At 36.2% G+C, this 27,857-nt stretch overlaps 3 protein-coding genes and 1 pseudogene across 3 annotated transcripts; 3 read left to right on the top strand and 1 right to left on the bottom strand.

Annotated features, from left to right (window-relative positions):
- Positions 1-259: 259 nt before the first annotated feature.
- Positions 260-5,324, top strand: LOC128162159 (ankyrin repeat domain-containing protein 17-like). The gene is made up of 8 exons (XM_052825349.1): positions 260-314; positions 872-940; positions 3,505-3,792; positions 3,880-3,979; positions 4,065-4,217; positions 4,306-4,467; positions 4,557-5,245; positions 5,278-5,324. The coding sequence occupies exons 1-8, from the start codon at positions 260-262 to the stop codon at positions 5,322-5,324; spliced, it is 1,563 nt and encodes a 520-aa protein (XP_052681309.1).
- On the top strand, positions 5,299-8,718 carry LOC128163839 (proline-rich proteoglycan 2-like). Its single transcript, XM_052827507.1, has 6 exons — positions 5,299-5,584; positions 5,695-5,952; positions 6,294-6,536; positions 7,261-7,424; positions 7,676-7,846; positions 8,479-8,718. Exons 1-6 carry the CDS (start codon positions 5,326-5,328, stop codon positions 8,512-8,514), a joined length of 1,131 nt encoding a protein of 376 aa, XP_052683467.1. The 5' UTR covers positions 5,299-5,325; the 3' UTR covers positions 8,515-8,718.
- A 1,525-nt stretch (positions 8,719-10,243) lies between these two features.
- LOC128162409 (pre-mRNA-splicing factor CWC22 homolog) lies at positions 10,244-11,675 on the top strand (annotated as a pseudogene).
- An 11,341-nt stretch (positions 11,676-23,016) lies between these two features.
- Positions 23,017-25,656, bottom strand: LOC128162158 (myb-related transcription factor, partner of profilin-like). The gene is made up of 3 exons (XM_052825347.1): positions 25,350-25,656; positions 23,442-23,592; positions 23,017-23,272 (listed from the first exon to the last, which is right to left on the bottom strand). Exons 1-3 carry the CDS (start codon positions 25,654-25,656, stop codon positions 23,020-23,022), a joined length of 711 nt encoding a protein of 236 aa, XP_052681307.1. The 3' UTR covers positions 23,017-23,019.
- Positions 25,657-27,857: the final 2,201 nt, after the last annotated feature.

The raw sequence follows: 27,857 nt of genomic DNA, 5'->3' as shown, positions 1-27,857 counted from the left end.
CATGAATTCTATTCTTTGTGTCATAAAAACGTTAATCATAAAAAAATGTAGTTAGAATTATTTCCAAGTAAAATGTCAAAATGGCGTTTTGCATTCGATATACCCCGGTATTTGAGTGTCAGTTGTAAATGGTTAAACCCGTTTTAAAGGTAGATCACAGTATTTTGTTTCATATTCGTTATATTTACAAACACGTTTAACTGCCATTCAAGTGATTCAAAGAATATATTTTAACAGTTTAATGCTCAACTTAATTATTATGTCCCCCTTTGAAGAGGGCATATATTGCTTTGCTGCTGTCCGTCAGTCGGCAGGTCAGTCAATCGGTCCACCAATAGCTTCCATTCATTTTCCTTGCAGGGGTTGCACATATTAAAATGAAATTTGGTATACAGATTTTTATAATAACATCTAGGTCAAGTTCAATTAAGGGTACAATCGCGCCATTTTCGATAGAGTTGTGCCCCTTGGACATAGGAAAATTCCAATTATTGCAGTTTCTGTTCATTTTCTTTACAGAGGTGAATGAACTTATTGAAATGAAATTTGGTATATAGAATTATCTTAATAATAATATTTAGATCAAGTTTTATATTGAGATGAGTGAATTTTTATAGAGTTATTAGACTTGGACTTTGAAAATTCTAATTATTTGCAGTTTCTGTTCATTTTCTTTGCAGATGTTTCCAAGGGAGGGGGCATAAGTGTTTCACAAACATTTCTTGTTTTAAATTGCTTTGTGTATTAAATGTGTATCCTGCAATTCATTTGTTTAGCATTGTCAAGTAATGGAAGAACCTGGGATGTATTAGCTTGCTTACTTTTTCCTTTGCTGGCTTCAAAATTTGTCAATATAAATGAATTGTTGTAGGACTGGAAGGGAAATTGCCAGAAAGTCTTGTATCTCAAGAACAAGAACCACCCATTCGCATAACGTCAGGTGAGTTAACTTTACTCATTTATTGCATGTTCTTGAGAGATAACCAGTATTACATTAATTATAATTTATATATATCAACCAGTAGTATTTAAAATAGGGAGTTACAACTTTTAAAAATTTATAGAAATCAAGATTTATATACCAGTAACAAACATATGTTGAGAGGGTATATATAACAAAATATACATGTACATGTACTATTTAAAGTTTTTGTCATGCAGCTTTTAACTATAAAAAGTTATGCATTTAGTAATTAAATTCTGTATTTTGAATCACACTCCACATTAATCTGACAACAGAATATCATCTTTGAGCCAAATGTTCCAGATTAAGTAGACTTATTTGTAATAGTTGGGTCATGTTTAGACTATATTAATCTAAAGATGAACATGATTGATAAAGAGCCCAAAACACAGGTATATAAATCCCATCAAATTGGTTACACTTGAGAGGCAGCACACATGAAAATTCTGGCCAACATGAAGAAACAATTAAAACCAAAGAGATCTACATTGAACATACATTGAAGTTCAATGTAGATCTATCTCTTTGGTTGACACAATTTGAAGAATATAAATACATGTAGTGAAGAAATCAATGAATATATTAAACAAAAAATACTTGCAGTTCCTGCATAAATGTAAAGAAAAAAAAACCGGTAAAAATTCAACTGACCTGCATTATTATCAACTTGTTTAAGGGTCCTCCACACACCTAAGAAAGATGCTACTTATATATACCGGTACATGCCCATTCCTCTAAATTACTTGAAGATGTGGATTTTTAACGTGTTCGGCTTGAAAATGGCTCCAAAAAAAATCAATTTTGGGGAAAAAATAAACTTTTTAAATGTTGCTGCTGTTAATGAAAATTAAAGTTCCTGCAGTAATCAAACTCGGAACCTGAAAGTTGGTAGAGCGAAGCAACACCCATTGCGCCACAGAGATAGACAACAATTTTGGCAATACATACTGTTTAACAATGCGCTAAAATCACCATGTTGTGACGAACCTTGTTCTATTGCAACTTAGTGGACTTTCAGTTTGTCAATATGAATGAATTCAACTAATAATATATCTTTGTAAAAATTTGCAGCGAGATATAGGGGATTGTCAAATGATCCAGAGACATCCCATGGCAATGAAGAACCATTCATTTCCCTCAGATCAGGTGAGCAAATAGCCATAAATTAAGGGGGAAAATTGATATTGTGTGTGTGTGTATTTATATATCAATGTATATTTATATATTTATCTCATACGTGTGGTGTATTATAATTACCCGTGTGATAAACCTTTGCTATATCACACGGCTGATGCTTTATCAAATACTTCCGGTCGGAACTACTTTTGACACAGCCCCTCGCTTCAACGCTTCAGTGACCTATTTTCGAAGACTTTCAACATAACTATATCTACTACAAAAATTAATATAAAATTGATTTTGTCAAAGATTTAAATTACAAATATGAAGGAAAACACATAACTACGTAGCACAGGCGTCGGAACCGGGGGGGGGGGGGGGGGGGGGGGGGGGGGGGGTAGGTTAGCCCCCCCCCACACACACACACATTTTTTGCAAAGTTATTCATAACCGTAACCACAAGATTCTTTTTTCTTGTTTGTCAAGATTTTTGATAAATTTAGCCCACTACCAACTTTCAATTTGCTTTGTGAAGTTTATAAAACTACAAATTACGTTAACTATCAAGGAGTTCATCCTGACGACGCGATGAAAACAGAGCATTCTGGTTGTGTTTATATACAAGAACTTACCGAAATAATGTTTCATGAGACTTTTATTCCACCACCAGTAAGCATCCTTATTCACTATTTTCAATTTCGAATCATAAGGCTAGCCTAGTGTTTGTTTTATTAAACATCAACAACTGTTCCTCGTTCGAGTCAATTCAAACTAACGAGCATTTGCAACTTTGTGTAGCCTATGTCAACAAACTTGATTATTCAAGTTTTCTAATCGGAATTTTCATTTAATCAAGTGAATAAGCTCTAAGAAAAATTATTTAGAGCTAAAAAAATTAATTTTACGGTTTATTTCAGTGAAACTTTACATTAAAACAGTTAGATTTATCTCAGGAATGACGTACTAAATTGTATTGCGCAAGGTCATAATACCCGCATAACACAACATTGCACCATCGTTTTTAATCTTTGAAAGAAAAAAAACAATTCGGGTCACATTAGGGACAGTTTCAAAAGCTTCATAATATAAATCAAATTGTATGAGATAAATAGAACATCTATAATTGTGTGATTTTATATTTGCTTTATCCAACTCGTTGAAATGGTTATATTCGCTCGGCAAGCCTCGCGAATATATACACCATTTCAACTCGTTGGATAAAGCAAATATAAAATCACACAATATAGATATCCTCTATATATATATCAATCGCGTCAGTTGACAATGGTTTTCTCGGGGGTGTCAATTTCAACTGTTACCCTTCCAAACAGGCACTATTTATATAATGGTAAATTATTGTGTTTGTTCAATATACATATGTACAAGTCTCTTTTTGTGTAACATACGATTGATTGTTTCAGGTAGGTTATTGCCATCATCCAGTGAGCCAACATACAGCAAGTCTGGGAGAAACAAGAATAACAATCGCATTGCTGAGACTTCTACTATTAGTTCAGCAGAATCCAGGAAGAACAAGAGGAATCGTAAGGAGAAGGAGAGAGTGTCTGATGTGGAGAATGTCCCAGTATCAGTCGCCACATCCATGTCTCTGAATGCCACCACCACCAGTAACCACCTGGCAGGGCAGAATGACAATGTGGGCCGCAGGAAGAAGGGAGATAACTCGGCATCCTCGGCATTTGGATCAGGTATCTTGGAATATTTCATCAATTTATCAATGGGAAGGGGATAATCTTATGGGTGATTATGAAATAAGATTTTGTTTCATGCTTCAGGTATAGGGGATCTTGATGACTTTGGAACACTACCAGAGAATTTAAAGATCAGTGATAGAGAGGTTGAAAAACTAAGGAAAACTGTGGAGAAAACTAAACCGTAAGTACATCCCAAACTGTACAAGCTTCAAAAAATGTAAATGTACTATGAGTAGCTTCTTTCACCATATAAAATGTCTTTTCAGTGATAAAAGTGACCATGTGTTGCATGTCAATAAACAGAATGGTGAGAATGTATCACCTTCTGTTCATGGCCTTTATGTAACGACTACTCCTGTGATAGCTAGCCCGAAGAAAGGCCAAAAGAAAGAGGATGGGTGGAAGGAGGTGGTCAGACGGTAAGTTCATCATGTAATTGTACAGGTCCTGCATTTGGTCAACATCTTAACACAATCATGCTCTATTATTCATCAATCTGTCTTGTAGACCTGTATCCTGCAAGTCCAAGAAAGTGCAAGTACCCTCGTCAGCTATAAGTCGTGTGATTGGCCGTGGTGGTTGTAACATCAATTTGATACGGGAGGTATCAGGGGCTCATATTGAAGTGGAGAAGCAGCGAGGATCAGGAGAGAGGGTCATTACCATCAAGTAAGCTGTTTCTACAGGTTTGCTCTTGGTTAAAATTCATGCATTTCAATTGGATGAAGTCATTGATCATATAACAATTTGTTTTGTAGGGGTACAGTGGATGGAACCAAACAGGCTCATACACTGATCTCCGCTTTGATAGCAGATCCTGATAAAGATTTGCAGGAGTTGATACCCAAAAATAAGAACAAAACCAGCACAAAAGACCAGTCCATGTTCTTCAATCCTGAGACAGTGATGCCCCCTGCCTCCACACATGGCCAGACCTCCACCTCTACCACAAAGACTACATCCAGCACCAGGAACTTGGGTCCCAGAAGTCAGAATCAGTCCAGCAGTGCTCGACCTTGGACAACTGTCAGTAGTTCTGTTCCCAGCTCATCAATGGTGTGGGGAGGTCCCCCATCACAACCCCCCATAACATCCCCAAGGAGGAGTCAGCCAAAACAGGCCACAGTCATCCAACCAGGCCAGGGCAACCCAGACAAGAATGTCACTCGTAAACTGTTCCCCAATGAAACCAAGAATCGGGGAGGGTTTGGGGTTCCACCAAGTACCAGCAGTAATACACCGGTTTCCTATACCCTGGCTTCTTCTACCTCCAAAGTTACAACCTCGGGGTCTCCAGTATTTACCATCAAGCCAGATAATAGTAAACAACCATTGCCAAGCAAACCAGGGCAGATAAGACCACCTGCTAGAAACTCATCCCCTCATGAAATGGAAATGAGATTCAAAGGGATACAATTGCCACCACAGATGATGAATGAATTAGATAGTAGAATGTTCTGCACTGGTCTACCCAATCAGTCACCATCTATGTCTCCCAGCTCCAGTACATCCACACCCAACTCTAACATGTCCCCAAGAAACCAGACAAATACTAGTCTTGATCCTGGTCACCTGTCATCTGCAGTCGGTCAGAAAGAGGAATATACAACACCATCTCAACCAATGACTCTGCCCATGATTGAGATTACGCTCAATCCAAATGCTCCAGAATTCACACCACGCCAAGCGGGAGGGGGTCCTCCCAATCACCCTGGAGGCAACGTGCCGCCCAACAACCTGGCCATGGGATATCAACAGGCTCTGGCTCAGCAGTTGCAAAACCTAGGTATGTGCTTTTCTGTGTAGAAGTCGCTCTGTTTATAAGGTTCCCAAATTCATCAATATCAAAATTTTAACATAATAAATCTGGTAACAATAAAATTTGAATTTGATTAGGTGGCTCAGGACCTAACTTGTTGTCACCAGGGATGATATCTCAGCAGGAATTTGCCAACTTGATCCATCAGTTTGTGGCAAGTGGACAGGCTCAGCCTCCTGCAGGATCATCCCCTCCAGTGGGGGTCCCAACAAGTGGCAACACAGTCCCCTCAGGCCTGGGTGTACCAGGACAAGCTTCTGCTCCACCACGCCCCTTCTCTCCTCTAACACAAGGGCGTCCTAGTAGTGCTCCATTAATGGGTGGGATGCCACGAGGTAATATTCTCATTGGCATCATACCTTGCACTTTTCACTCATTTCATTCCCTCTTCATAGACTTCAAAAGCCATAATCACATGATTCAATAATCATTAAAATACAGTGTACCTTCCATATCATTCTTGAACAAGTTTTGCTAGAGAGTTTCTCATTGCTTTCATGTTGTATGCCAAAGAATTATTTCCCCCTCGCATGTAATTTTAAAAAGGTAGTATAAGCATCAGCATTATTTGATCAGAATCCTGCTGGGTGGTGTGTCAGAATTACTTCACTTGATTTACTAAATGTATCATTTTGCCTATAAATGACTGTTTTAAAAAAAGAATTTTTTTTTACAGATGGTAGTTCTTCAGGCCCCATTGGTCCCCCTCCACCTGCTGCCTCACCCCTCACTGTATCGCCCAAGTTGTCAGACCAAATGAAATCTGAGGATAGACGGCCAGTGGGCCCTATCGGGGGAGAGAGACCCATGCGTCCCATAGGCAGTGAGAGAGCCCAGCGCCGAGCCCCAGGGCCTATTCCAGCGCAACCTATCTCTGCTGCTAATGACTTCGGTCCAGCATTTTGGAACATAACAACAGGTACAGTAGTGATCACATTTTAAGTTCCACTTTTATATGGTAGGAAAATTATAACCCACAGTACATAGGAATATTGTATGTAGAAAAGATCAATCAGTAAAAAAAATTCATACAAACATTTCATATACTAATGGATAATTCTTTTTGATGAGTATCTGTTCTTAGTATTAGTATTATTGAATAAGGCCTAAGAAACAAAGGTGTTTGTTTCTGCTTTCCCGACTGACCATAGCTTTTACCCCTCCGACTCAAAACTTTTTTTTAAGGATTTTTGATGGAAAATTGTTTATTTTCGTTTTTATCCGAATTAGAAAAAAAATTACTCAAAATTTTGGTCACAAAAACGCTTGAAGCAGTTACTCTTCTCAAATCAGTGTAACTCAAAGGTTTTGTTTCAAAATGGCTGTATGTTTCCATGTGTTGTAGATTTTAATAATGCTCTCATCATTGGCAGAGGAAGTATCTGATATATAATATCATTTTTGTGTTTTCTTAAGACCAGCTTAATAGTCAGGAATGAAATTAAAAGTATTTCTTATTTTATACCATTCAGGAGTGTCAGTACATGTATCTAACCGGCATGTATGGATACTGCAATATTAAAGTGGAAAAAAATATTTGGAAAAAAAAAAATTCCGACCGACAGACCCTACTTTTTTTCAGCATGAAAGCGGAAACAAACCATTTTTTTTTGTTTAGACTAATTAACCATTTTATGTTGCAGAACTAAGTATGCAGTGGGGTCCAGTGAGTTCTGCCTCTTCTATACACGACAGCAGTAGCTCTGTGATAACCTCTAGTGAGGGAGGGGTACCGTCTCTAAAAAACCAGACAGACTTTCTGGAGGGACGCAACCTGTCAGACCAACAAATGGACAAAGTTCTTCATGTAAGATCTTGTGCCAAATTTACAAACTGGAAGATATTACGGAGTATACTTTGGAATCATTGGAATTAATAAGATTTTGTGGGCTCTTAAGTAAATAAAAAGTAATATTAGGTCAGGTTCCATGATAAACAACCATTATACCTAAAAATAAAGTACTGTATTAAAATTTAGTGCAATTTATGTCAGCAAAGAATGCATATATTTTTGTACTTGGTAATGTATGAATGAGATGTCTTGTTTGATCTTTGCAGGGAACTTCTGTGGGTATGGAGTACTATGGGAAGGGTATCGGTCCGGGTGGAGGAGGGCAGTTTTCCATGGTGCAACAGAACTTAATTCCTGGCCCTGTGGGTGATGGAATGCCCAACAACATGTGGAATCCACAGATGAAGGGACAAGTGTCAGAAGCATCTGATAAAGTGGTAAATACTGTACTAATCAGTGTCTGAGTAAATGATGTGAAATTAAATTTTTGTCCCCCGCCGCAACGCGGAGCGGGGACAAAGAAATGCCGGGCGTCCGTCCATGGGTCCATGTGTCCGTGCGTCCATCCGTCACACTTTTTTGTAAGCGCTCTCATGCCTACAAATTTTGACGGATTTTCATTAAATTTATACCAAATGTTTATACCACTATTACCTTGGTCAAGTTAAAAAATCAGCATTGGTCGATACTTTTTGTTGGAGTTATGGGACTTTGACCACAATAATGACTCCGTTTTATCCAAAAATTGACCTTGTAGGCACTCTCATGCCTACAAATTTTGAGGGATTTTCATTAAATTTATACCAAATGTTTATACCACTAATACCTTGGTCAAGTTCCTAAATCAGCCTTGGTCGATAGACTCGATACTAGTATACTGCTTGACCGACGGGGGACCCAGGAATTCTATTCTTGTAAGCTCTTGGAGCAGGATTGATTGCCGACTGCCGCTCAACAGAAATATATTATATAAAACAATTCAATTTTACTCTAGCCTTCATTGTTAATGTATGGAGTGAATGATACTCGGTATTTCTCGTTTTTAATGGAACCTCTCTCCATTTTACAGATGTGGAATTCTTGGAGTTCGCAGACTAGCATGTAGTGGTTGATTTTATCCTGTGAGGATGTGGTTTTTATTTCCAAAGAGTTGTTGATTGTCATGATTCTGACCTTGATGACACATGTATTATGTTTATTCTTTATGTAGCATGTGAACATAAAATTGTCTTATAATGAATGTAGAATGAAAAAAGAAAGCTTGCATCATTTTCCTCGTTATCTGTCAAAGCTGCCATTTGAAGACAAAAATCTATACTACTATATTAAAATAATAGACTCGAATTTTTGGTCTTTAATACCGAGAAATCGGAATAATACTGTCTTTTGTTTTATATATTTTAAACATCATTGGTACTTGAAGATTACCAATTTGTTTTTATTTTTTCTCAGTTAAGCTTCGCTGATTAATAATCAACGAAAATTCCTCAAAAATCCCGGAAATCACCTGGATTTTTTTGGATTTTATAATCTTGCGCTTGCGCAATACATTAATGCTAACGGGATCTTTAGTTTATGTTTCCACAATATCACATCAGCATGAATAAACTCAGAAATGATAATACAAATACGGGTAAATTTTCATTGGACTTTTGCTATGTAATCTGTTCATATATATTAATGATTTCTTATGAGAGAGAGTATAAAATAACAAATATACATTTCAACTAATTACTTCCTTTCGTCTTCGTGATGACAAAAAATATTTGATTGCATGGTGAGGGCCTTTCCCGAGACACAGATGAAATTAATAGCATTACTGTAGGGTTATAGCTTTGTTATGTAAACATGGTAAATGTCAATAATAAGGTGTATCGATGTACGTATTTCGTAAATATCCGATATGCAATCTCAACCCGTGCACGCACGGGTCAAAGTCTAGTCTAGTTGTAAGTATTCAAGGTGTATAAATAAAGTAACCTTGCAATTCACATTGATTTCTTTAATTCTTCATAAGGCAGCTGCATATAGTGGTAGCTGTATTGTTAAGAGCACTTTAAAGTCATCAACTTCTGTTATGAAGGAATTTTGTAACTTCCCATTAGGTTGTAAAATTCCATGTTCAAAGTCATTTGAATATAAAACGGAAATTGGAGAAATACCACAGAAAATAAAAGGAAAAAGTTTAATATATATAAATTGGTCAAATTGGATTTATCTACTAAATTCTTAAGAATTTCTTAAAAATTGTGGTACAGTCTAGCATGAAAATTGGCTGTAATGATCGTTGTGTTAGTTGATTGTAAACAGCACAATTATTGATCATTTTAAGGCGGTGCAGGATTACAGCATAGAGTACGTAAGTGTTCCATGTTGATGGTCAAATCACAAAGTTAGGACATCTCATATGAACATGGTCCTATACAGTAAGTGCTAGTAGAGCATGTTTGCTCCACATCAAAAGACTAGGAATATATTGATCTGTTCATGAACAGTTTGTAGGAGGAATAGTTCCCAGTAGTTAGTATGTCATGTAGTGGACATATGACTTAATCTAGTTGCAAGTCACTCTAGATCTTGATGTTTACATTCTCTCATGCATTGCTTGACGACTACTGGCCAAGTATTTAGCACTAACACATAGACTGTACACCCAACTTTTATTCATGTGCGAGAAATTTTTGTGAGGTTAGCAGGAACCTCGTTGCAATTATATTTCAAATATTTCCGTGAGATATAATAATGCATTGACCTTCAATTCAACAATAAAAATACAGCTCTTTAAAGTGTGACTACCTATAAATAGATAAAAACCACTCAGGTATGAAACCCCGATGCGCATGCCCCAGGTTAACCCTAACCGTTCGATAGATACAATCGATGAATTTCAATTCAGCTCGCCAAGTGTGTACACGTGTTTACGTGTTCGGATGGCTAATGCCCAACTTCGTTCGCCGGGGCCTGGACAGGCTACGCTGGCTCATGACGAGAGAGAAAACTCACCCGCAGAGGCGGTTGAGAGCGATAATACAAAGATAGATGAGTCAGAGGACTCTCAATGTGAAGTAGACCATGTATCTGTGGATGATAAGACAGAGGATGATTTTAGGCGGCAGTGGTCGTCAGAGCAAATTCGGAATGATAAAAGTAAGTCCGGCGATGTTTCTATTAGAACACGCTCAAGCTCTAGAAAACGCAAGAAAAGCAAAACATCTACTAATTCAAGCTCAAGTTCAAGTTCCTCTAGTTCTAGCTCCTCTAGCTCCTCCTCAAGCTCTAGTTCCGAGTCTGACTCGGACTCTGATTTATTCTTATGTTCTGAGAGCAGAAATTCTAAGCCAAAAATCCCTAAAAAGATTCTTAAATTTGTCACAAAGTACGCAACAAAAGGGATTAACAAAAAGAACAGACAGGCTATTGCTAAGATTTGTCCCATACCTCACTCTAAAATGCTTCAGGGCTTGTCTTTGGACAGATTTTTCAAGAAAATATTTTTCAAGGGTAAAAAATAGAATGGAAAGTTAGAGAAAAATAAAATAAATACCCAGATGAGAATTTTAGATGCTTTAGGGCCACTTTCTGTTTTATGGAGCGAGGCAGAGCGAATAAGCAAAACATGCAAGGGCATGGACCCCTCTGATGTTATTCAGTTTGTCCAAGGAGCGATTATGTTTGTAGGGAATGCCCATTTCCTTTTCAATACGGATAGGCGTAAGGCAGTGTTAGCTAAAACAATGCCAGAATCTGTAGATGTGCATTCTGAAAAAAGGTACAAGAAATCATTGGGAAAATGTAAAAGTGATTTATTTGGGAAACATTTTCTTAAACAATTAGCGAAAGATAACAAAGATAATAGAGAATTAAAACAGCTATTGTCTAATGGCAGTGATAAGAAAGTTTGGTCACAAACAAGACAGTTTTCTGACAGAAACCGCCAGTTTTTTCTACAGAGACCCTCATCAAGCCTCCAGTATGGGGGTCGCAGACAGACAGACAGGAGGCAGTTCACTCAGAATCAGAGATACACACAGTACCCACAATTCAAGGGTCAGGGAGCAAACCAGAAATATACAGTGCCTCCCAAGAAATCAGTCTCTCAGTGAATCAGGTGAGTCTAAAACGGGTAGAATTATCAGAGATCGATCGGAATCTATCAAAATTCCTGTTTTTCAATGCTGTAGAAATTCCCCAGTCAGTGCCAGTTGGGGGACGTGTAAAACATTTCTATCAGAATTGGAAAGTAATTACACGGGATCCTTGGATCCTTCAATCAATCAAAGCGATAGAAATTCCCCTATTATCAAATCCTTTCCAGGGAAAATTCCGATTCCGTCGAAATTCAAATCAGAGGAACAGATTTTGATAGATTCCCAAATAGAGAATATAGTGTTGAAAAATGCGGTACGGGAGACAACTCCCACAAGCGATTCCTTTTACAGCAACGTATTTTTGGTACCGAGGAAGGGGGGCGAGTTAAGGCCTGTAATAAATCTAAAAAATCTGAACAGTTTTCTCCCTTACGAACATTTCAAAATGGAGGGGATACAGCTGTTAAGAGATCTCATGGAAGAGGGAGATTGGTTAGTAAAACTAGATTTAAAAGATGCGTACCTGACAATAAACGTGGCCGAGAAATTTCGAAAATTTCTGAAATTTTTTTGGAAAAACAAAATAATGGAGTTTACATCCCTTCCATTCGGAATTGCAATAGCACCGCGTGTGTTTACAAAAATTAGGAAAATTCCAATTGCAATTTTACGTCGACTGGGTATACGGCTGATGATTTACCTAGACGACATTCTGATTATGAACCAATCTCTCACAGGCATTCAATCAGATCTGTCAACAGTTGTCTATCTCTTAGAGAATCTAGGGTTTTTGATCAATCAGGAAAAGTCAGTTCTATTCCCTTCACATGTAACGGAATTTCTGGGATTCACTGTAAACTCAGAAACAATGACCCTCTCTCTCCCAAAAGAAAAGGTGATAAAGATAAAGCAGAATTGCTAAGATCTTGCGAGTCGTCAGTCTGTCTCTGCTCGGGATCTAGCCCAATTAATAAGACGTCTGACGGCTACAAATCAAGCGGTTCTACCCTCACCTCTTCATTACAGAAGTCTCCAGTTATTAAAAACAAGAGCCCTGCATACCGGAGGGAATTACGACCATCATGTACAATTAGACGAGGATTCGAAACAAGAACTAATATGGTGGTCTTCAAAACTAAGCAAATGGAACGGGAGAGCTTTAGTCCGTCCCCAACCAAACATTATTGTCAAATCAGATGCAAGCCTGAAAGGTTGGGGTGCAATTTGTCAAAATACAAAAACGGGCGGTCTTTGGATGGAAAACGAAAGAGATCAGCACATAAACGAGTTAGAGCTCAAAGCAGCATTTTTAGCAATTCAGTTTTCAGTCGAAAATTTTAAAAAAGCACGTACTATTGCAATCAGACAACAAAGTAGCGATAGCATACATAAACAACATGGGGGTACAAAATCAAAGAAGTTGATAAATCTTGCAAGTCAGATTTGGCAATGGTGTTTGGAGAGGGAAATAACTCTTACAGGGGAACACCTACCCGGGGATATGAACATAGAGGCAGACTGGGAAAGTCCTCATTTCAAGGACAAGAGTTCTTGGAAATTAGATCCAGAGATTTTTATTCACCTAATGAAGATAATAGGCCTTGTACAGTAGATTTTTTTGCAGACAGGACAAATGCCCAGCTGAACAAGTATTTCAGCTGGAAGGAAGACCCTCATGCACAGGCATTAGACGCGATGCTACAGACGTGGAGGGATATAATGGGTTACGCCTTTCCCCCGTTTTGCATGATAACGCCTTGTCTAGTGAAGGTGAGGGAGAAGAAGTGCCAGATTGTGATCGTTACACCGACATGGCAAACACAGCCTTGGTATCCTATCCTCCTTCAGATGTCGATAGACTTTCCAGTGCTGATACCGATGGGCTCGAGAACCCTAACCTTTCCCCAGGGGGAAGTCCACCCTCTGATAGTCAACGACACATTACAACTAGCAGGGTGGAAGGTATCAGGAGATATTACACTTCAGAAGGTTTTTCAGAGCAAGTTAAAGAACTTCTCTTGCACTCTTGGAAACCAGGCACAAAATCTGCTTACGACATTCTCTGGTCGAATGGGAATAGCTGGTGTTTGGAACGGTCAGTTGATCCCTTTTCAGCCCCTTTGGCCTCTGTGTTAGATTTTTTAGCCTGGATGTTTTTTCAGGGCTATAAATATCAAACGATTAATGTCCATAGATCGGCAATATCCTCAGTGTTACCGCAAGTGAATGGAGTTTCTGTAGGACAGGTTCCTATTGTAAAACAATTGTTTAGGGGGATATTAATAAAAGACCCCCCTCGGCCTAAATATGGTTTTTCATGGGATATCAATGTTGTTCTTAAACATTTATTAGACTTGCCTAATGATACCGAACTTTCTCTTTTACAGTTGAGCAAAAAATTTACCATTTTACTTGCTCTAGGAGCCCCAAAAAGAGTTTCAGAGATTGCTAGATTCGATCGTCGTTTTATGGAAAGAAAGGAGGGGAGTATCGTGTTTCATTTACCGGGTCTATCAAAATCTTAGAGGGATAATAAATGTAGATCTGTTCAGTATGATAAAACAGATAATGAACAACTCTGCGTTTTACATTGTTGTTCCGTTTACGAGAAACGAACTGAATCATTTAGATCGCAGCTTGAATCCGAACCTGATCATCTGCTGCGTACAACCAAGAAACCTCATAATAGAGTTTCTGCACAAACAGTCAGTAACTGGATACAATCTGTTATGTTAGATGCAGGTATCCATACATCAAGATTTCAAGCGCATTCGTGCCGGATGGTCTCTTCAAGCAAAGCGCATAATACTGAAATACCGTTAGAAGAAATTCTATCAAAAGCAGACTGGTCAAATGCGCGAACATTTAAAATATTTTATTTGCGCAATACTCCAATTGATATATCTTATACACGTAATGTTTTGAACATGGTGAGTTTGGTAATTTTCGGCTTTAAACATGCATTATTATATCTCACGGAAATATTTGAGATATAATTGAAGATTTTGTAATTGCGCGAAGCGCCCGAAATGAAATATAAATTATATGATAATATTGTAGTGAGATATAATAATGCACTTCCCTCCCACCCTTGCCCGATTATTGGCAAAGGGGGTGGTACTGATTTATTGTTTATGTATAAATACTACATTTCACATTATAGTTGGGTTAATTTGTGTCGTATGTGTTGTAGGAGGATAACTCTGTACCAACAAACGCCTCGATGCCCAGTTGAGACAGTCTACAGTTTACAGTGGTTCTACTGCAACAAGACTGAGAGATGAAAAACGATCATAGTGAATTGCTGAACAATCCTGACTGTGCAATTTGATGAATATATAATAGTTTCCGTGTTTATTAAATGGACTGAATAATTAATATTTTTTAGATATTATATAAATTCTGTCAAAATCAGATTTTGAAGTTTTCTTTTTATGGCTCGCATTGAAAGTCATCGATTGTATCTATCGAACGGTTAGGGTTTACCTGGGGCATGCGCATCGGGGTTTCATACCTGAGTGGTTTTTATCTATTTATAGGTAGTCACACTTTAAAGAGCTGTATTTTTATTGTTGAATTGAAGGTCAATGCATTATTATATCTCACTACAATATTATCATATAATTTATATTTCATTTCGGGCGCTTCGCGCCCTCACAAAATCTTCAATTATTTCTTGCTGTAAACCAGGGGTCGTATGCATAAAAATTCATAAGTGCTTAAGCATATTCTTAAGTACAGAATTTGTACTTAGCAGATTGAAATTTGACTTAGCATATTGCTTAGTATGTTGCATAAAACTTCTCAACTCTTAAGTATATGCTTAGTATATTCTTAAAGTCAAGCATGGTATTTACTTGTCATAAGTTTTTAAGCATATACTTAAGTAAATCCAAAATGGCTGAAAGAAGGAAGAGAACATTTAAGCCAAGAGTTGATCCATTAAGATCCATGTCGGCCGCAGAATTACAGGCAAGATTTAGGTTTAATCAAGAAGGTATTGACTTTATAACAAAGAATGTGGGCGCTTAAGATGTAGATTCGGCAGGAATCTGGGCGCACAAGGAGAGTGAAAATTTCATTAATTAATTTTGAATATTTTTCGAATTTTAACCGTTATTTGGTTTCTGTTGGATGTGGAATGAGTGGGAAAATATTTGAAATGCAAAAGGTTTTATTATAATATGGGTCTAAATATAGCAACACGATGCAATTCATGCAAAATCCTACTTATTTACAACTGTTTTTAAATGATTTTGTTGTCTCTGGGTCTTCTCTCCACAAATTTGAAACGTGTAAAGGTAACATATTTCAACATTAAAAATGTCGCATTTTAAAAAAAGATGGAGAGATGACCCAGAGATGACTAATTATGTACTTTTCAAATTATTTTTTGAAGGATAAAAAACAAAGTCCATTGATATGACAGTGGTGTTTCAAACAGTACTTTATAGAGCATATATTGACAAGTCTCCGTGGCTCAGTGGTTTCGTCCTGGATTTAGTGAATACATACATTCAGTGTTTTGGGTTCAAATCCAACTGGTGGTCTTTTTAAAAAAAATTAAACTTTTTTGTTTTAAATGTATGTTATTATAACATGATGTTGAATTATAATATACCGGTATATTTTAATTTGTTTTTATTGATTTCTAGATCTGCTGTATGAACACTATAAAAAAATTCTTTTCTTATTACTAGTTTTTTAGGATAACACAATATAACTTCATTAAATAATGTTTTCATTAACATTTCCAACTAGTTATCGGTTTACCTCTCATTGCCATTCTTTGAAAGCTTTGTGAGTTTTTTAATAACCGGAATAGCCATGTACTTCGACTCTCAACATAATATATTTTTGTTGAAACCTGTACATAGCCTTTCGTGGTTATAGACATTTAAATCCCAATTGATTCGTGTCGAGGATTCCTGCAAACTTACAATCTTGTGCGCTCACTTTCTTTAATTTGTGATTTTATTGAGCCTCCGACAAACAGAAATTATAGTATTCCAGCACATGTGCAAGTTATGGTAACGTTGAGGTACTTTGCAACTGGACGAATGCAGCTGTGCAGTGGGGACAATTTTGGTATTCATCAATCCACTGTATCTAGAATAATTCACAGGGTGACCACTGATCTCGTACAGCCTCGTATTGTTAGAAGGTTTATATCCTTTCCAGTACAACCAGACATGATCAGGAAGCACCAGGCTGATTTTTTTGGCATCGCACAATTTCCGGGGGTTATTGCGGCCATTGACGGCACCCATGTACGCATTCTGGCTCCATCTGAACATGAACCAGAGTATGTGAATCGTAAAAACTTTCACAGCATCAATGTCCAGCTTGTTTGTGATGCAAGCCATAGAATTCTTGACTTAGTTTCAACCTGGCCTGGAGCGACACATGATGCAAGAATCCCTCGAGAAAGTGGACTTTTCCAACTATTTGAAAAACGTCTCTTGCCTGTCAAGTGTCATCTCCTTGGGGACAGTGGATACCCTGCAAAAGACTGGCTGTTGACTCCATTTTTAAATCCAGCTAATGGACCACAGTCTCGTTTTAACAGGTCTGAAAATATGTAGAAGTAGATAAATTCTAATATGTTTGCACTACACGTTATAGATAAAGTGTTACTGTTTATAACATTACAGTAGCTAGTGACATTGTGAGTTTAACTGAACAGATTACATCAAACGATGTAATAGTATGTACATTTATTTCATAGTGAATTGTAGCAGTCTCATATTTTATGATTTAATTATAAGTACATGTATATTATATATGCATCATTTCATTTTGATATTTTCATGATTTTTTGAATGCATATATATATTGGATTCTATCATTATTTTATTGATCTTAAAATACATTAGTGTGCATTCATTCATGACAACTTAATTTGTAGAAAGGTCCAGAGTTGCCTTTAGGGCAGTAATTATATTTTGGTCAAAGTTAAGTTGTGTCTTTTAATCTCATCGGTGTTTTAGTTTGTTTCTTGTTTGTCTATTGGTTGGTCAATTTCCCTCCAAAAGTTCTTTCGGTTTTAGTTTAATCTTTGTCAAGAGTTTGAAGAGAGCGGACTGTAATAAAGGTGTACAGGTGTATATTAATATCATTTATAATATTTCTACTAAATGTCAAATCAGTATTTAATCATATTTATAATTCTTTTGCACTTTCTCTGATTGAATGAATAGTGAGAGAGAGACTTTTGAAATAATAAGTTAAAGTTAAAATAGTTATAACTGAAGTCTCCCTAGATGTGTTTTAATTAAAACTACTTTTATGATAGTGTAATAGATGTGTAATTAATTACAGAATGCAGATATACCTTGCAACCATTGAGTCGCATTGAACTTGGTTCAACTAGTACATGGGGCCTATTCCCATAGAATGGTATGTGTATGTTCATATGCTTAGAATATCCGATTAATGTATTATATGCATTACATAATTATAGCAATGGTTTTATAACTGAAATGTAAATGCATGTAAATTGATATAAAGGAGATACTATGTAAATTGTAGTTTACTTATATAAGTTATCTCCCTTTATAAAGTTAAATTACTTCAATACATTGATTGTACATCAATACGTAATTACTTGAAGTTCATGTGTTTTATGCCGTATATTCATACTTGTTATATTGTTTTTACAGGGTCAAATCAATCTATTTATATAACTGGTGTAATAAAAGCCCGTTAATCGAACCCTAACAGGAGTGTTGATTTCTTCTTTACATCAACGGATAAACCTGTTACATTTTGGCGCCCACGTTGGGACTCAGCGAAGAAGACCACCAGTGTTCACGGAGCCACAATAGATAACAGTACCAGTTCCAAGTCCACGACTCCACGGACGCATGAGTGACTCCAATCCGAAATGGCCAGTATGATTAGATTTCAGTGAACTGTGTTTGATTGTTTTACAATGCAGTCAACTTTTGTCGACAATATTTAAACAATGCTTATATCAAGAACTCTTGGATCCATCCGCAGCGAGTGTCGTATTTTATAATTCTGCAGAGACTTATTTCAGTCGTATGTACATATTTCATTGTAACTGATTGCAAATTATAGCCGGCATATTATCTAAATTGAATTTGTATCGCATGATATATTTGGTGCGCACAATTGTTTTGTAGATTTATTTTTCTTATTTATCGGGTACCCAGAATTATCATTTACTTGTTTAATTTTTTCTACTGACTATTTTTTTTCTAGTGTAAAAAAATTACTTCAGTGATAAAAATAGTAGGTTGTTGAGAGAGTACGGCATATGAGAAACGTCCGCCTATTGCATGCACTTTCTTTCAGCATTCTAATTCCTGATTAAAGTACCCTGGTTATTAATAATTAATGAAACTAGACACGATCTCGTTGCAAGCAACGAGGAGGTCTTCCGTCTGATTTTAGAAATTGAGATTTATGATCGATCTTGATTTTGCTATTTAACAGCTATACATGATTTAAAACAGAAAAAGAGGATCTTCATTTTAGGTGCCTGATACTATTTTGTTTCAGGTGTAAGAGTTTTGTCCAACAAGTGTTTAGAAATTCGTCACCGTTCTTAGGATATCTCAGAAAGAATATTTTAGGGGCCGGACCTTATCTCCTTATTGGGGCCGCTGAAAAAAAATTGTAGGGTTTCATGTTATTAGGGACATTATTTTGAGCATCTTTTCTTTTATACTGCATTACAAAATATTTTTTCTTTTTGAGATAAGGGTGATCAAATTTTTTGACTTTTGGCCCCTAAAAACCCTTAATTATGTAACACATGATAAAATCATAACATTGCTTGAATACAGAATTATAAGATAAACACATTTGCTTCTATAATATTTCACAAAATATCTCTCAGTAAAGGGCTACAGATTAAAGATTTTAGAGTCCTTTGGTCCCCTAATTTGAGGGGCCAGCCCCTTTTTCTTGATTTCAAATAAAAGGTCATTTAATTCTACACAAATTTTGTTCAACAAGTGTTTAGAAATTCGTTACCGTTTTGGAGATATATGAGAAAGAAGGTTTTAGGGGCCGGTCCCTTATCTTCTTTTAGGGGCCGTTCAACGAAATTTTGACGGTTGCAATTTGTTGAGAACATCATTTTGAACAACTTTTCTTTCATACTGCATTACAAAATATTTTTCCTTTCTGAGATATGGGTGATCAAATTTTTTAACTTTTGGCCCCTAAAAACCCTTAATTACGTAACACATGATAAAATCATTACATTGCTTGAATACAGAACTATAAGATAAACACATTTGCTTCTATAATATTTCATAAAATATCTCTCAGTAAAGGGCTACAGATTAAAGATTTTAGAGTCCTTTGGTCCCCTAATTTGAGGGGCCAGCCCCTTTTTCTTGATTTCAAATAAAAGGTCATTTAATTCTACACAAATCTTGTTCAACAAGTGTTTAGAAATTCGTTACCGTTTTGGAGATATATGAGAAAGAAGGTTTTAGGGGCCGGTCCCTATTCTCCTTTTAGGGGCCGTTCAACGAAATTTTGACGGTTGCAATTTGTTGAGAACATCATTTTGAACAACTTTTCTTTCATACTGCATTACAAAATATTTTTCCTTTCTGAGATATGGGTGATCAAATTTTTTAACTTTTGGCCCCTAAAAACCTTTAATTACGTAACACATGATAAAATCATTACATTGCTTGAATACAGAACTATAAGATAAACACATTTGCTTCTATAATATTTCATAAAATATCTCTCAGTAAAGGGCTACAGATTAAAGATTTTAGAGTCCTTTGGTCCCCTAATTTGAGGGGCCAGCCCCTTTTTCTTGATTTCAAATAAAAGGTCATTTAATTCTACACAAATCTTGTTCAACAAGTGTTTAGAAATTCGTTACCGTTTTGGAGATATATGAGAAAGAAGGTTTTAGGGGCCGGTCCCTATTCTCCTTTTAGGGGCCGTTCAAAGAAATTTTGACGGTTGCATTTTGTTGAGAATATCATTTTGAACAACTTTTCTTCTGTACTGCATTACAAAATATTTTTCCTTTGTGAGATATTGGTAATCGAAATTTTGGACTTTCGGCCCCTAAAAACCCTTAATTACGTAACACATGATAAAATCATTATATTGCTTGAATACATAACTGTGAGATAAACATATTTGCTTCTATAATCTATTACAAAATATCCCTCGGTGAAGAGCTATGGGTAAATGACTTTAGAGCCTTCTAGGTCCCTAATTTTAGGGGCCAGCCCCTTTTTCCTGATATCAGCCAAAAGGTCTTGTAAATATAAGCCTTTTTTACATTACATGTCTTAATAAAATATTTTCCAGAAAAAAGATAAAGAGAGAAAAGCACAAAAATTTACGACGCTTTTTTAATGTCAATTTTCGAGCCCTAGCGAGCTTTGGCGCCAGAAGTGCTAAACTTACAAAACAACAACCATGCAAAACTTCAATCTTTCCTTTACCAACCGTAGAAATTTGAGCTTAATATCTCTTATACTTTAGGAGAACGACAGAAGACAAAATACCCATATAAAAATTAGAAAAATCTCAATATCTCAAAAACGGATGTGACGTCATCAACACAAAAAAAATTTAATCAGGTTCAGACCAATATCTATCATATCTGAAACTTTCATTGAGATCGGCCGAGCCGTTTCTGAGAAATCGCGTGCACAAAAATAGGAAGAAAAAAAATAATAATAATAAGAATAGGGAAAAAGAAACAAAGCAATAACAATAAGGTCTTCCGTTGGAAACGGAAGACCTTAAATATGAGCTATTAACAACTATACAGCTTTGACGAGACCATAACTGTAAGACCTATAACAAAAAATCATGAAAATATCAAAATGAAATGATGCATATATAATATACATGTACTTATAATTAAATCATAAAATATGAGACTGCTACAGAATTTAAACGTAACGTTCGCAACGTCAACAAAAATGACGTCATCTTATTGTTATGTTATTCCGTCAGTGCGAGAACAAAAATAACGTAATAGTTACGAAGTTTTAGACACCGAGGTATTGAAATACAATTATCTTGTTTACACATTACTGATAAAATCGCATACTCATACAGCTTTAAGCAGACATGTAAGTTTTTTTGCCAGCTTACCTTAATATATGAATGGACTTTACATCCCGAGTCACGGAGTGATTTATATTCTTGTCCCAATTTTCTCAAAACTCTCCAATCCCAAATAAAAAAGATGAATAAATTTATTTGAAATAACGAACCCGACAGTTTAAATTGCAAGTGTATGCTACTATTAACGGATCCGCCACCCGGGTTCGATTTTCTTTAGAGTCCCTGTGTATCCCCCCCCCCCCCCCCCCCCCCCATTCAGTAAAGAGCTTCCACCAATATCAGAATAGTAAAGATACCGAAATAGGCATTGGACCCCCCCCCCCCACCCCTCCGAAAACATAATAACCCCCCCCCCCCCCCCCACACACACACACACACACCTCGGGAAAATTCTTATGTTTTCATTATTTAATGCATCAGATATAACGTAAAAGCCATTTGACCTCTCTTTCATGATATTGAATTAATTAATTAAGGTCGCACAAATGCACTAGAACAATTGTGGAAAGAACCATCGGGCAACTGAAGAGACGATTTCACATCCTCCATGGTGAAATTCGACAGAGCCCTGACCGAGTCAGCCAAATCATCACAGCATGTGGAATTCTTCACAATATTGCGAAGATGTTTAACATCCCCGTACCACAGGAGCACGGAGATGAAGACGACAGTGACGATGGACCTGACGACAATGACAATGCAGACCACTTAGTTGGAGACTTCCAAACTGCTGATGGTCGCGCATACAGAAACCATATTGTCGCAACCCATTTCACTTGAATGACAAATGAGGTATGTACATGTAAATAATTTTTAATTTTTTTCTTTCATATTAAATATTTGCAGTCTCCTCTATTTATTAAGAAAACCGATTTTAATTCATGGCTCCACTGAAACTGACTGGACTGGAATATTTATACATGATCAAATGAAAACGTGTTACTTATATTGTTTAATCATATTCTTCGTAACTTAAAGCTGCATTTCTATAACACTGGTAAATGCTATTTTTGCTCTGTTGGAAACCACATGGAATTAATGCATGTAATGGGCCGGAAAGTAATAAATGTAATTTGAAATAGTTTTATTTTAGATTTAGTTTTATTAAGTAGTACTTTTAAATGCGTTTGAATTTATTGTACAACTTAAAGAAGGTTTATACATTATGTACCTAAAATATTAAACCGAAACACAACGAAACATTCTTTCTTTTAAAAACATCAATTAAATTTTGCATATAGCTTTATATATAACATTAAAACTGTTAACAACACGAATGTTCACTTTCAATTATCGTAGAAAACTTTAAACTTCATATTCAACATATACAATAAATAATTTCTTAATTAATATACAATAAAATAAAATAAATATTTTAAAATACTATGTAATTTATATTTAATTTAGATCATGTAATGTATTCACCAAATCCATCACTCTGAGTCGTTCTGTAGCCTTTCTATCTGGAGTTTGACAAGGGTATTTCTAAGCGTGAAATTTTCTATTTCCAGTTCTAATTTTCTCTTCTGTAGGTCATCCATACAGGAATCGATGCTGCAGCTACATGTATTGCACTTCCGTGCAGGGAGGGTAACCAAATTAATCTGCCCGTCACCGCTTTCATTGGTGCTTAATATTTGGAGATCTTGGACCACTGCACTAGGCCGCTGTTCAACTGTTCTCGTGCTGCATAGCAATAATAAATTGTATTGATTTTCTTTCTTTAAAAAGTTATTGATCTTATATTTAATAGATTTAAGGGATGCTTTAAAATCATTTCAACCCAACGGCAACGTACCCCCTATTCACAAGTCGTGAAATTTAGCATATACCCGGTATTATAGATCAAACATACGCTATATTTGCTGTGTTGTGTTCATTGTCCAGCATTAGGAAGGTTGTATCGACTGCACCAGGTATTCCAGATATGCTGATGTTATCAGTTCCGATAACACTCTCTACGGCCTCTGCTAATGGGGTAAGGGGTTTTCCTGCTGGTCCGCCGCCTGCAAATTTGGTCAAAAAGATTGATTTCAGATGTACACTAAATTAAAATTTCCCTTTTATTACATAGGAAATATTATCTATCATAGTCGTCGGAACCGGGGGGGGGGGGGGGGGGGGGGGGGGGCTGGGGGGCTTACCCCCCTCACTTTTTTGCAACTTAAGTTAGACCTAACCATTAGGCACATAGCATCATAGAGGGTTCAACCCTCCCCCCCTTTTCTCGCAAGAAAGAAAATTGTTCCGAAATATACCTTGAGAAGACGGAAATATTGAAATGTTGGAGTCATAATAGACCCCCCCCCACGTATTTTGAAGGCACATGTCTATTGTCTCCAAAGGTGTATGATAATACAATATACTAAATTCATCATTATTTCTGAAATGCTCCCCGCCAGTAAAAAAAAAAAAGCAAAACCATGCATCAAAAACACAAACTTCGTAAGTTTCAAGAACTCCATATCTTAAATGCAGAGTGTACCAGATTAAGGTCATTTAAGAAATAAAGTACGAGTTTTCGTGAATGTTGCAGAATCACCTCCGAGGTCGAGAAATGTTGTTTTGAAATATAAAAGCCGAGGCGTTAGCCGAGGCTTTTATATTTCAAACAACATTTCGAGACCGAGGAGGTGATCCTGCAACATTCACAAAAACAAGAACTTTATTTCTATTCTACTAACAGCCCAGTATTTCTACAGATCGTTTCTCCTATAGAGAGACGATCTAGGTCATTTTGACGGCTGTTCCGTGTAACCCCTATGGTTTTGTTAGTAATGTTTACATGTGAATAGGCCTAGATCAAAGGAATTACACGCAGACGACAGACAAACTTTTTCTTTGGATTTTTAATACTCTTTACTTATTTATAAAATATGTTTAAATCATGTTCCTAATATTTTAAGGGCAATGTAATACGATTATTCCTACTATACGTTATATTTTTTACGTAAAAACACGCAGTGAAAATGTGCTAGGGAGGTGTTAGGAACAGCTGCATTGATCTCTTAAAAATAGAAATTTGAGGCAATACACATCGTTTTGACTGGAACTAACACATAAATTTGCAATAGTTTTAAAACTGTTTGCGGTTGAAAGTTGTACCTTCATTGTCAGTGCGAGACAAATAGGTATTTCTGATTTGATAATTTACTGATGACGTTCGTGGTTTATTGGAGAATAATGTCCGCGGCATCTCTTTGATCTCGGCAATAACTGTAGTAGAATTATATATAAATCACAAGTAGGATGTTTTCAAAATTCGATAAAAATAGTGACAGTTATAGGAAATATTTAATATTTGTACCCTATGGAAATTAGAAAAGGGGGGGGGGGTGGACAAACTAAGGGGCACAACTCCTAAATATATTGATTACGTCATTCAGCAAATGGGCTATGACGATGCAGAATACTCAATACGAATAACAAGTGGAATTTTGGGCAATAGAAAAAGAAAGTGTGAGTGAATTCATATTGGAAATTCTATCACAATTGTCACGGTAAGCGACGCACTGTACGAAATCCATCAGTTTTATTTTATCATGGACATTCGTTAATATATGTGTCTATGATGTTATGCAAAGGTTTCTTACATAATTCACATACGAAATAAAATTTTACTTGTCATGAGTAAAGCTCAGTCTACTTTAAAATAAACTCATAGGTCATAATCTTGTTAATTTTGCTATATGAATTTTGCCGGGGGGGGGGGGGTCGCCCCATCGAGATCCGCGCATGATACAATACAGTATAGTTTCGTTACCTGTTTTTTTGGCACTGCGTCTTGCGTCGGCAATCTCCGCATTTCCTCTCATCTGAATATTGTGCCACTTTTTCTCAACTTCCTCTACCGAACGTTTGGTAGAGGAGGTGGCATTGATGGCATCTGTAATTTTCCCCCAGGTTTCCCTTTTTTTAACAGTCGTTACCCCTGCCCCAAATTTAGACCTAAGTACGCTTTTGTTTTCATCAACCAATTTGCTTAGATATAAACATTCGTCTGTCGTCCAGTTTGGTTTCCTCTTCTTCGGTACGCTACATGTAGGACCTTCATCTTTGTTTTCTGCCATTTTCAACGCCGGTCAAAAGCAGACGATAATATCGCGTAGTGATTATCCGTATTACAAAAACCATAAACATAATAAAACATAGAAAAACATATTAATTATTACATTTAATTTATTTTCAAATGATACAGTGACAAATTGTTGGGATTTGGCTAAAACCACATGCGTTATTTGTTTACAGTAAAGTGAAAGCGGAAGTGACGTTTGACATAGCAACGATATACTTAAGCAGATTGTGATATGCTTAGCTAAGAACAACTAAGCATATTGCTTAGAAGTTTTATGCAACGTAAATTAAGCATATTGCTTAGTTGAGAATATTCTTTAGAAAGTTAAGCATAAACTTAAGAAAATTCTTAGAATTTTTATGCATACGACCCCTGTTCTCCTGTGTCTCTGGTATATTATTTTCCAAAAAGTTTACATCTTAATCTTAAAAATTGGTGTTCGCGAACCAGTTTATGTCTAGTAAATTGTGAAATGACTGTTACATGATATGATACAATACTGAATGGTATGATACAATTTTGTATAATATAATACAATATCATGGTAGATTAATTATATTGTATAGTATAATGCATTATTGTATCATACAGTGAAATATTTTAAATTTGACCACAAACAATATTGTATTATATTAAATGAGACAAAATTGTATACTGCCTACAATACAATATTGTAATATAAATTATTTTAATATATTTTGTAATATTACAGTACAGGCAACGCGGATCCCGTATTGGCCCGCGTTACCGTCACGGTATTTTTATCGTTCCCGCGATACACCATCGCGGTTTTTGATCGCGGTATGGATTGCGACCGTGATGACACCACGACGGTGTGATTTACCGTTATTCCTGCTGCTGCTTGTTCTTGTTACTTTACCTGTACTGTACATTACAGGCAATGCGGGTCGCGTAAATCCACGTCAAATATGCGACTTCAGATTTAAGCATAACAGCTGCATTGTAAATAAATTGTGGTTCATATTAATATAAAATTATTAAATAATATTTATGAAATAGAATTTCGTGAAATTGGAAACTACATTTGAATTACAACATAACACAACATTACGCAAATAAATTATGTGATGTGTAAATAAGAACACATATTTGTATTTGACGTGCTTATTTCAGTTATTATTTCTATTAGTTGTTAATCCTGTTTTTAGAACACTCTTAAAATTAAATATTTCATCGTATCAATGCAGAGCAATTTCATCTTCTCATTTTATAAGTTGACACGCATAGCGCCGTAAACTGTCAGTACATGTGTATGTTTTAAATTGAGAAATGAACAAATGTCGGGAATCAACTATCAAATATTTTTTTCCATTCAATAATAAAATTATCATTCAAATATAAAGTTGGTGCTGCTTTAAAGCGCCTTGAATAATAACGTGTCAGTATGCGTTCTTGTGTATACATATAAAGTTTAAGTCACGGTCATTTTCTGTGTATACATGTAGTGATTAACAAACTAAAGGGTAGAAGACGACATGCCCTTGAGGGTTTTCACATCTATTCACGACAAAAGAAAAAGTTTAAATCGCGTACGGCTTCGTCTAATCGCTCAACACCTTACAGAAGAGGGGAGAGAGAGAGAGAGAGAGAGAGAGAGAGAGAGAGAGAGAGAGAGGGGGGGAGGTAGAGAGGTGGGGCGTTTAGGAGTAATTTAACGTACACTTATGTGAAATATAGTAATATCCAATTCTAAATATTCATAAAATTAGTATTCATAAAAGAATATGGTACACTGTGATTGAATCCATCATGCAATTTCAGATTTGAGTCCATGTGCTGCACCTGTCAATCAAATCAGCCCGCTAGTTCTACCACGTGTTCCCTCCATGACAAAGTTTCGTTCTATTAGTTTTATTTTTAATAAAGAAAATAAGAAGTATATCTAACAGTTAAGTTTTTACAATGTTCGTGATGCTTGATTTACTGTGTTTAGAAAGTTTAATTCGTTGTGTTTTTTCTCTCTTTCGTTTACTTAATAATGGAGGGTTTTTGCGGGAAGGAACATCTTAAACACGTTTAACTGTTAGAGAACGCAGTAAAATGAATCAATTATTTAATGTAACTATTGTAAAATTGTTTGATATACATGTAGAATTCTTCTTGGTCAATCGTTACACAGATTATCTACCTGCCTCATTCCTGTGTATTCTGTGCGTTCAAGCGTAGAGTGATTTC

This window comes from Crassostrea angulata, chromosome 9 (assembly GCF_025612915.1).
Source record: "Crassostrea angulata isolate pt1a10 chromosome 9, ASM2561291v2, whole genome shotgun sequence".
Classification (NCBI taxonomy): Eukaryota; Metazoa; Mollusca; class Bivalvia; order Ostreida; family Ostreidae; genus Magallana; species Magallana angulata.
The sequence above is the reverse complement of the archived record's forward strand: the minus strand, read 5'-3'. Positions and strand labels throughout refer to the sequence as shown.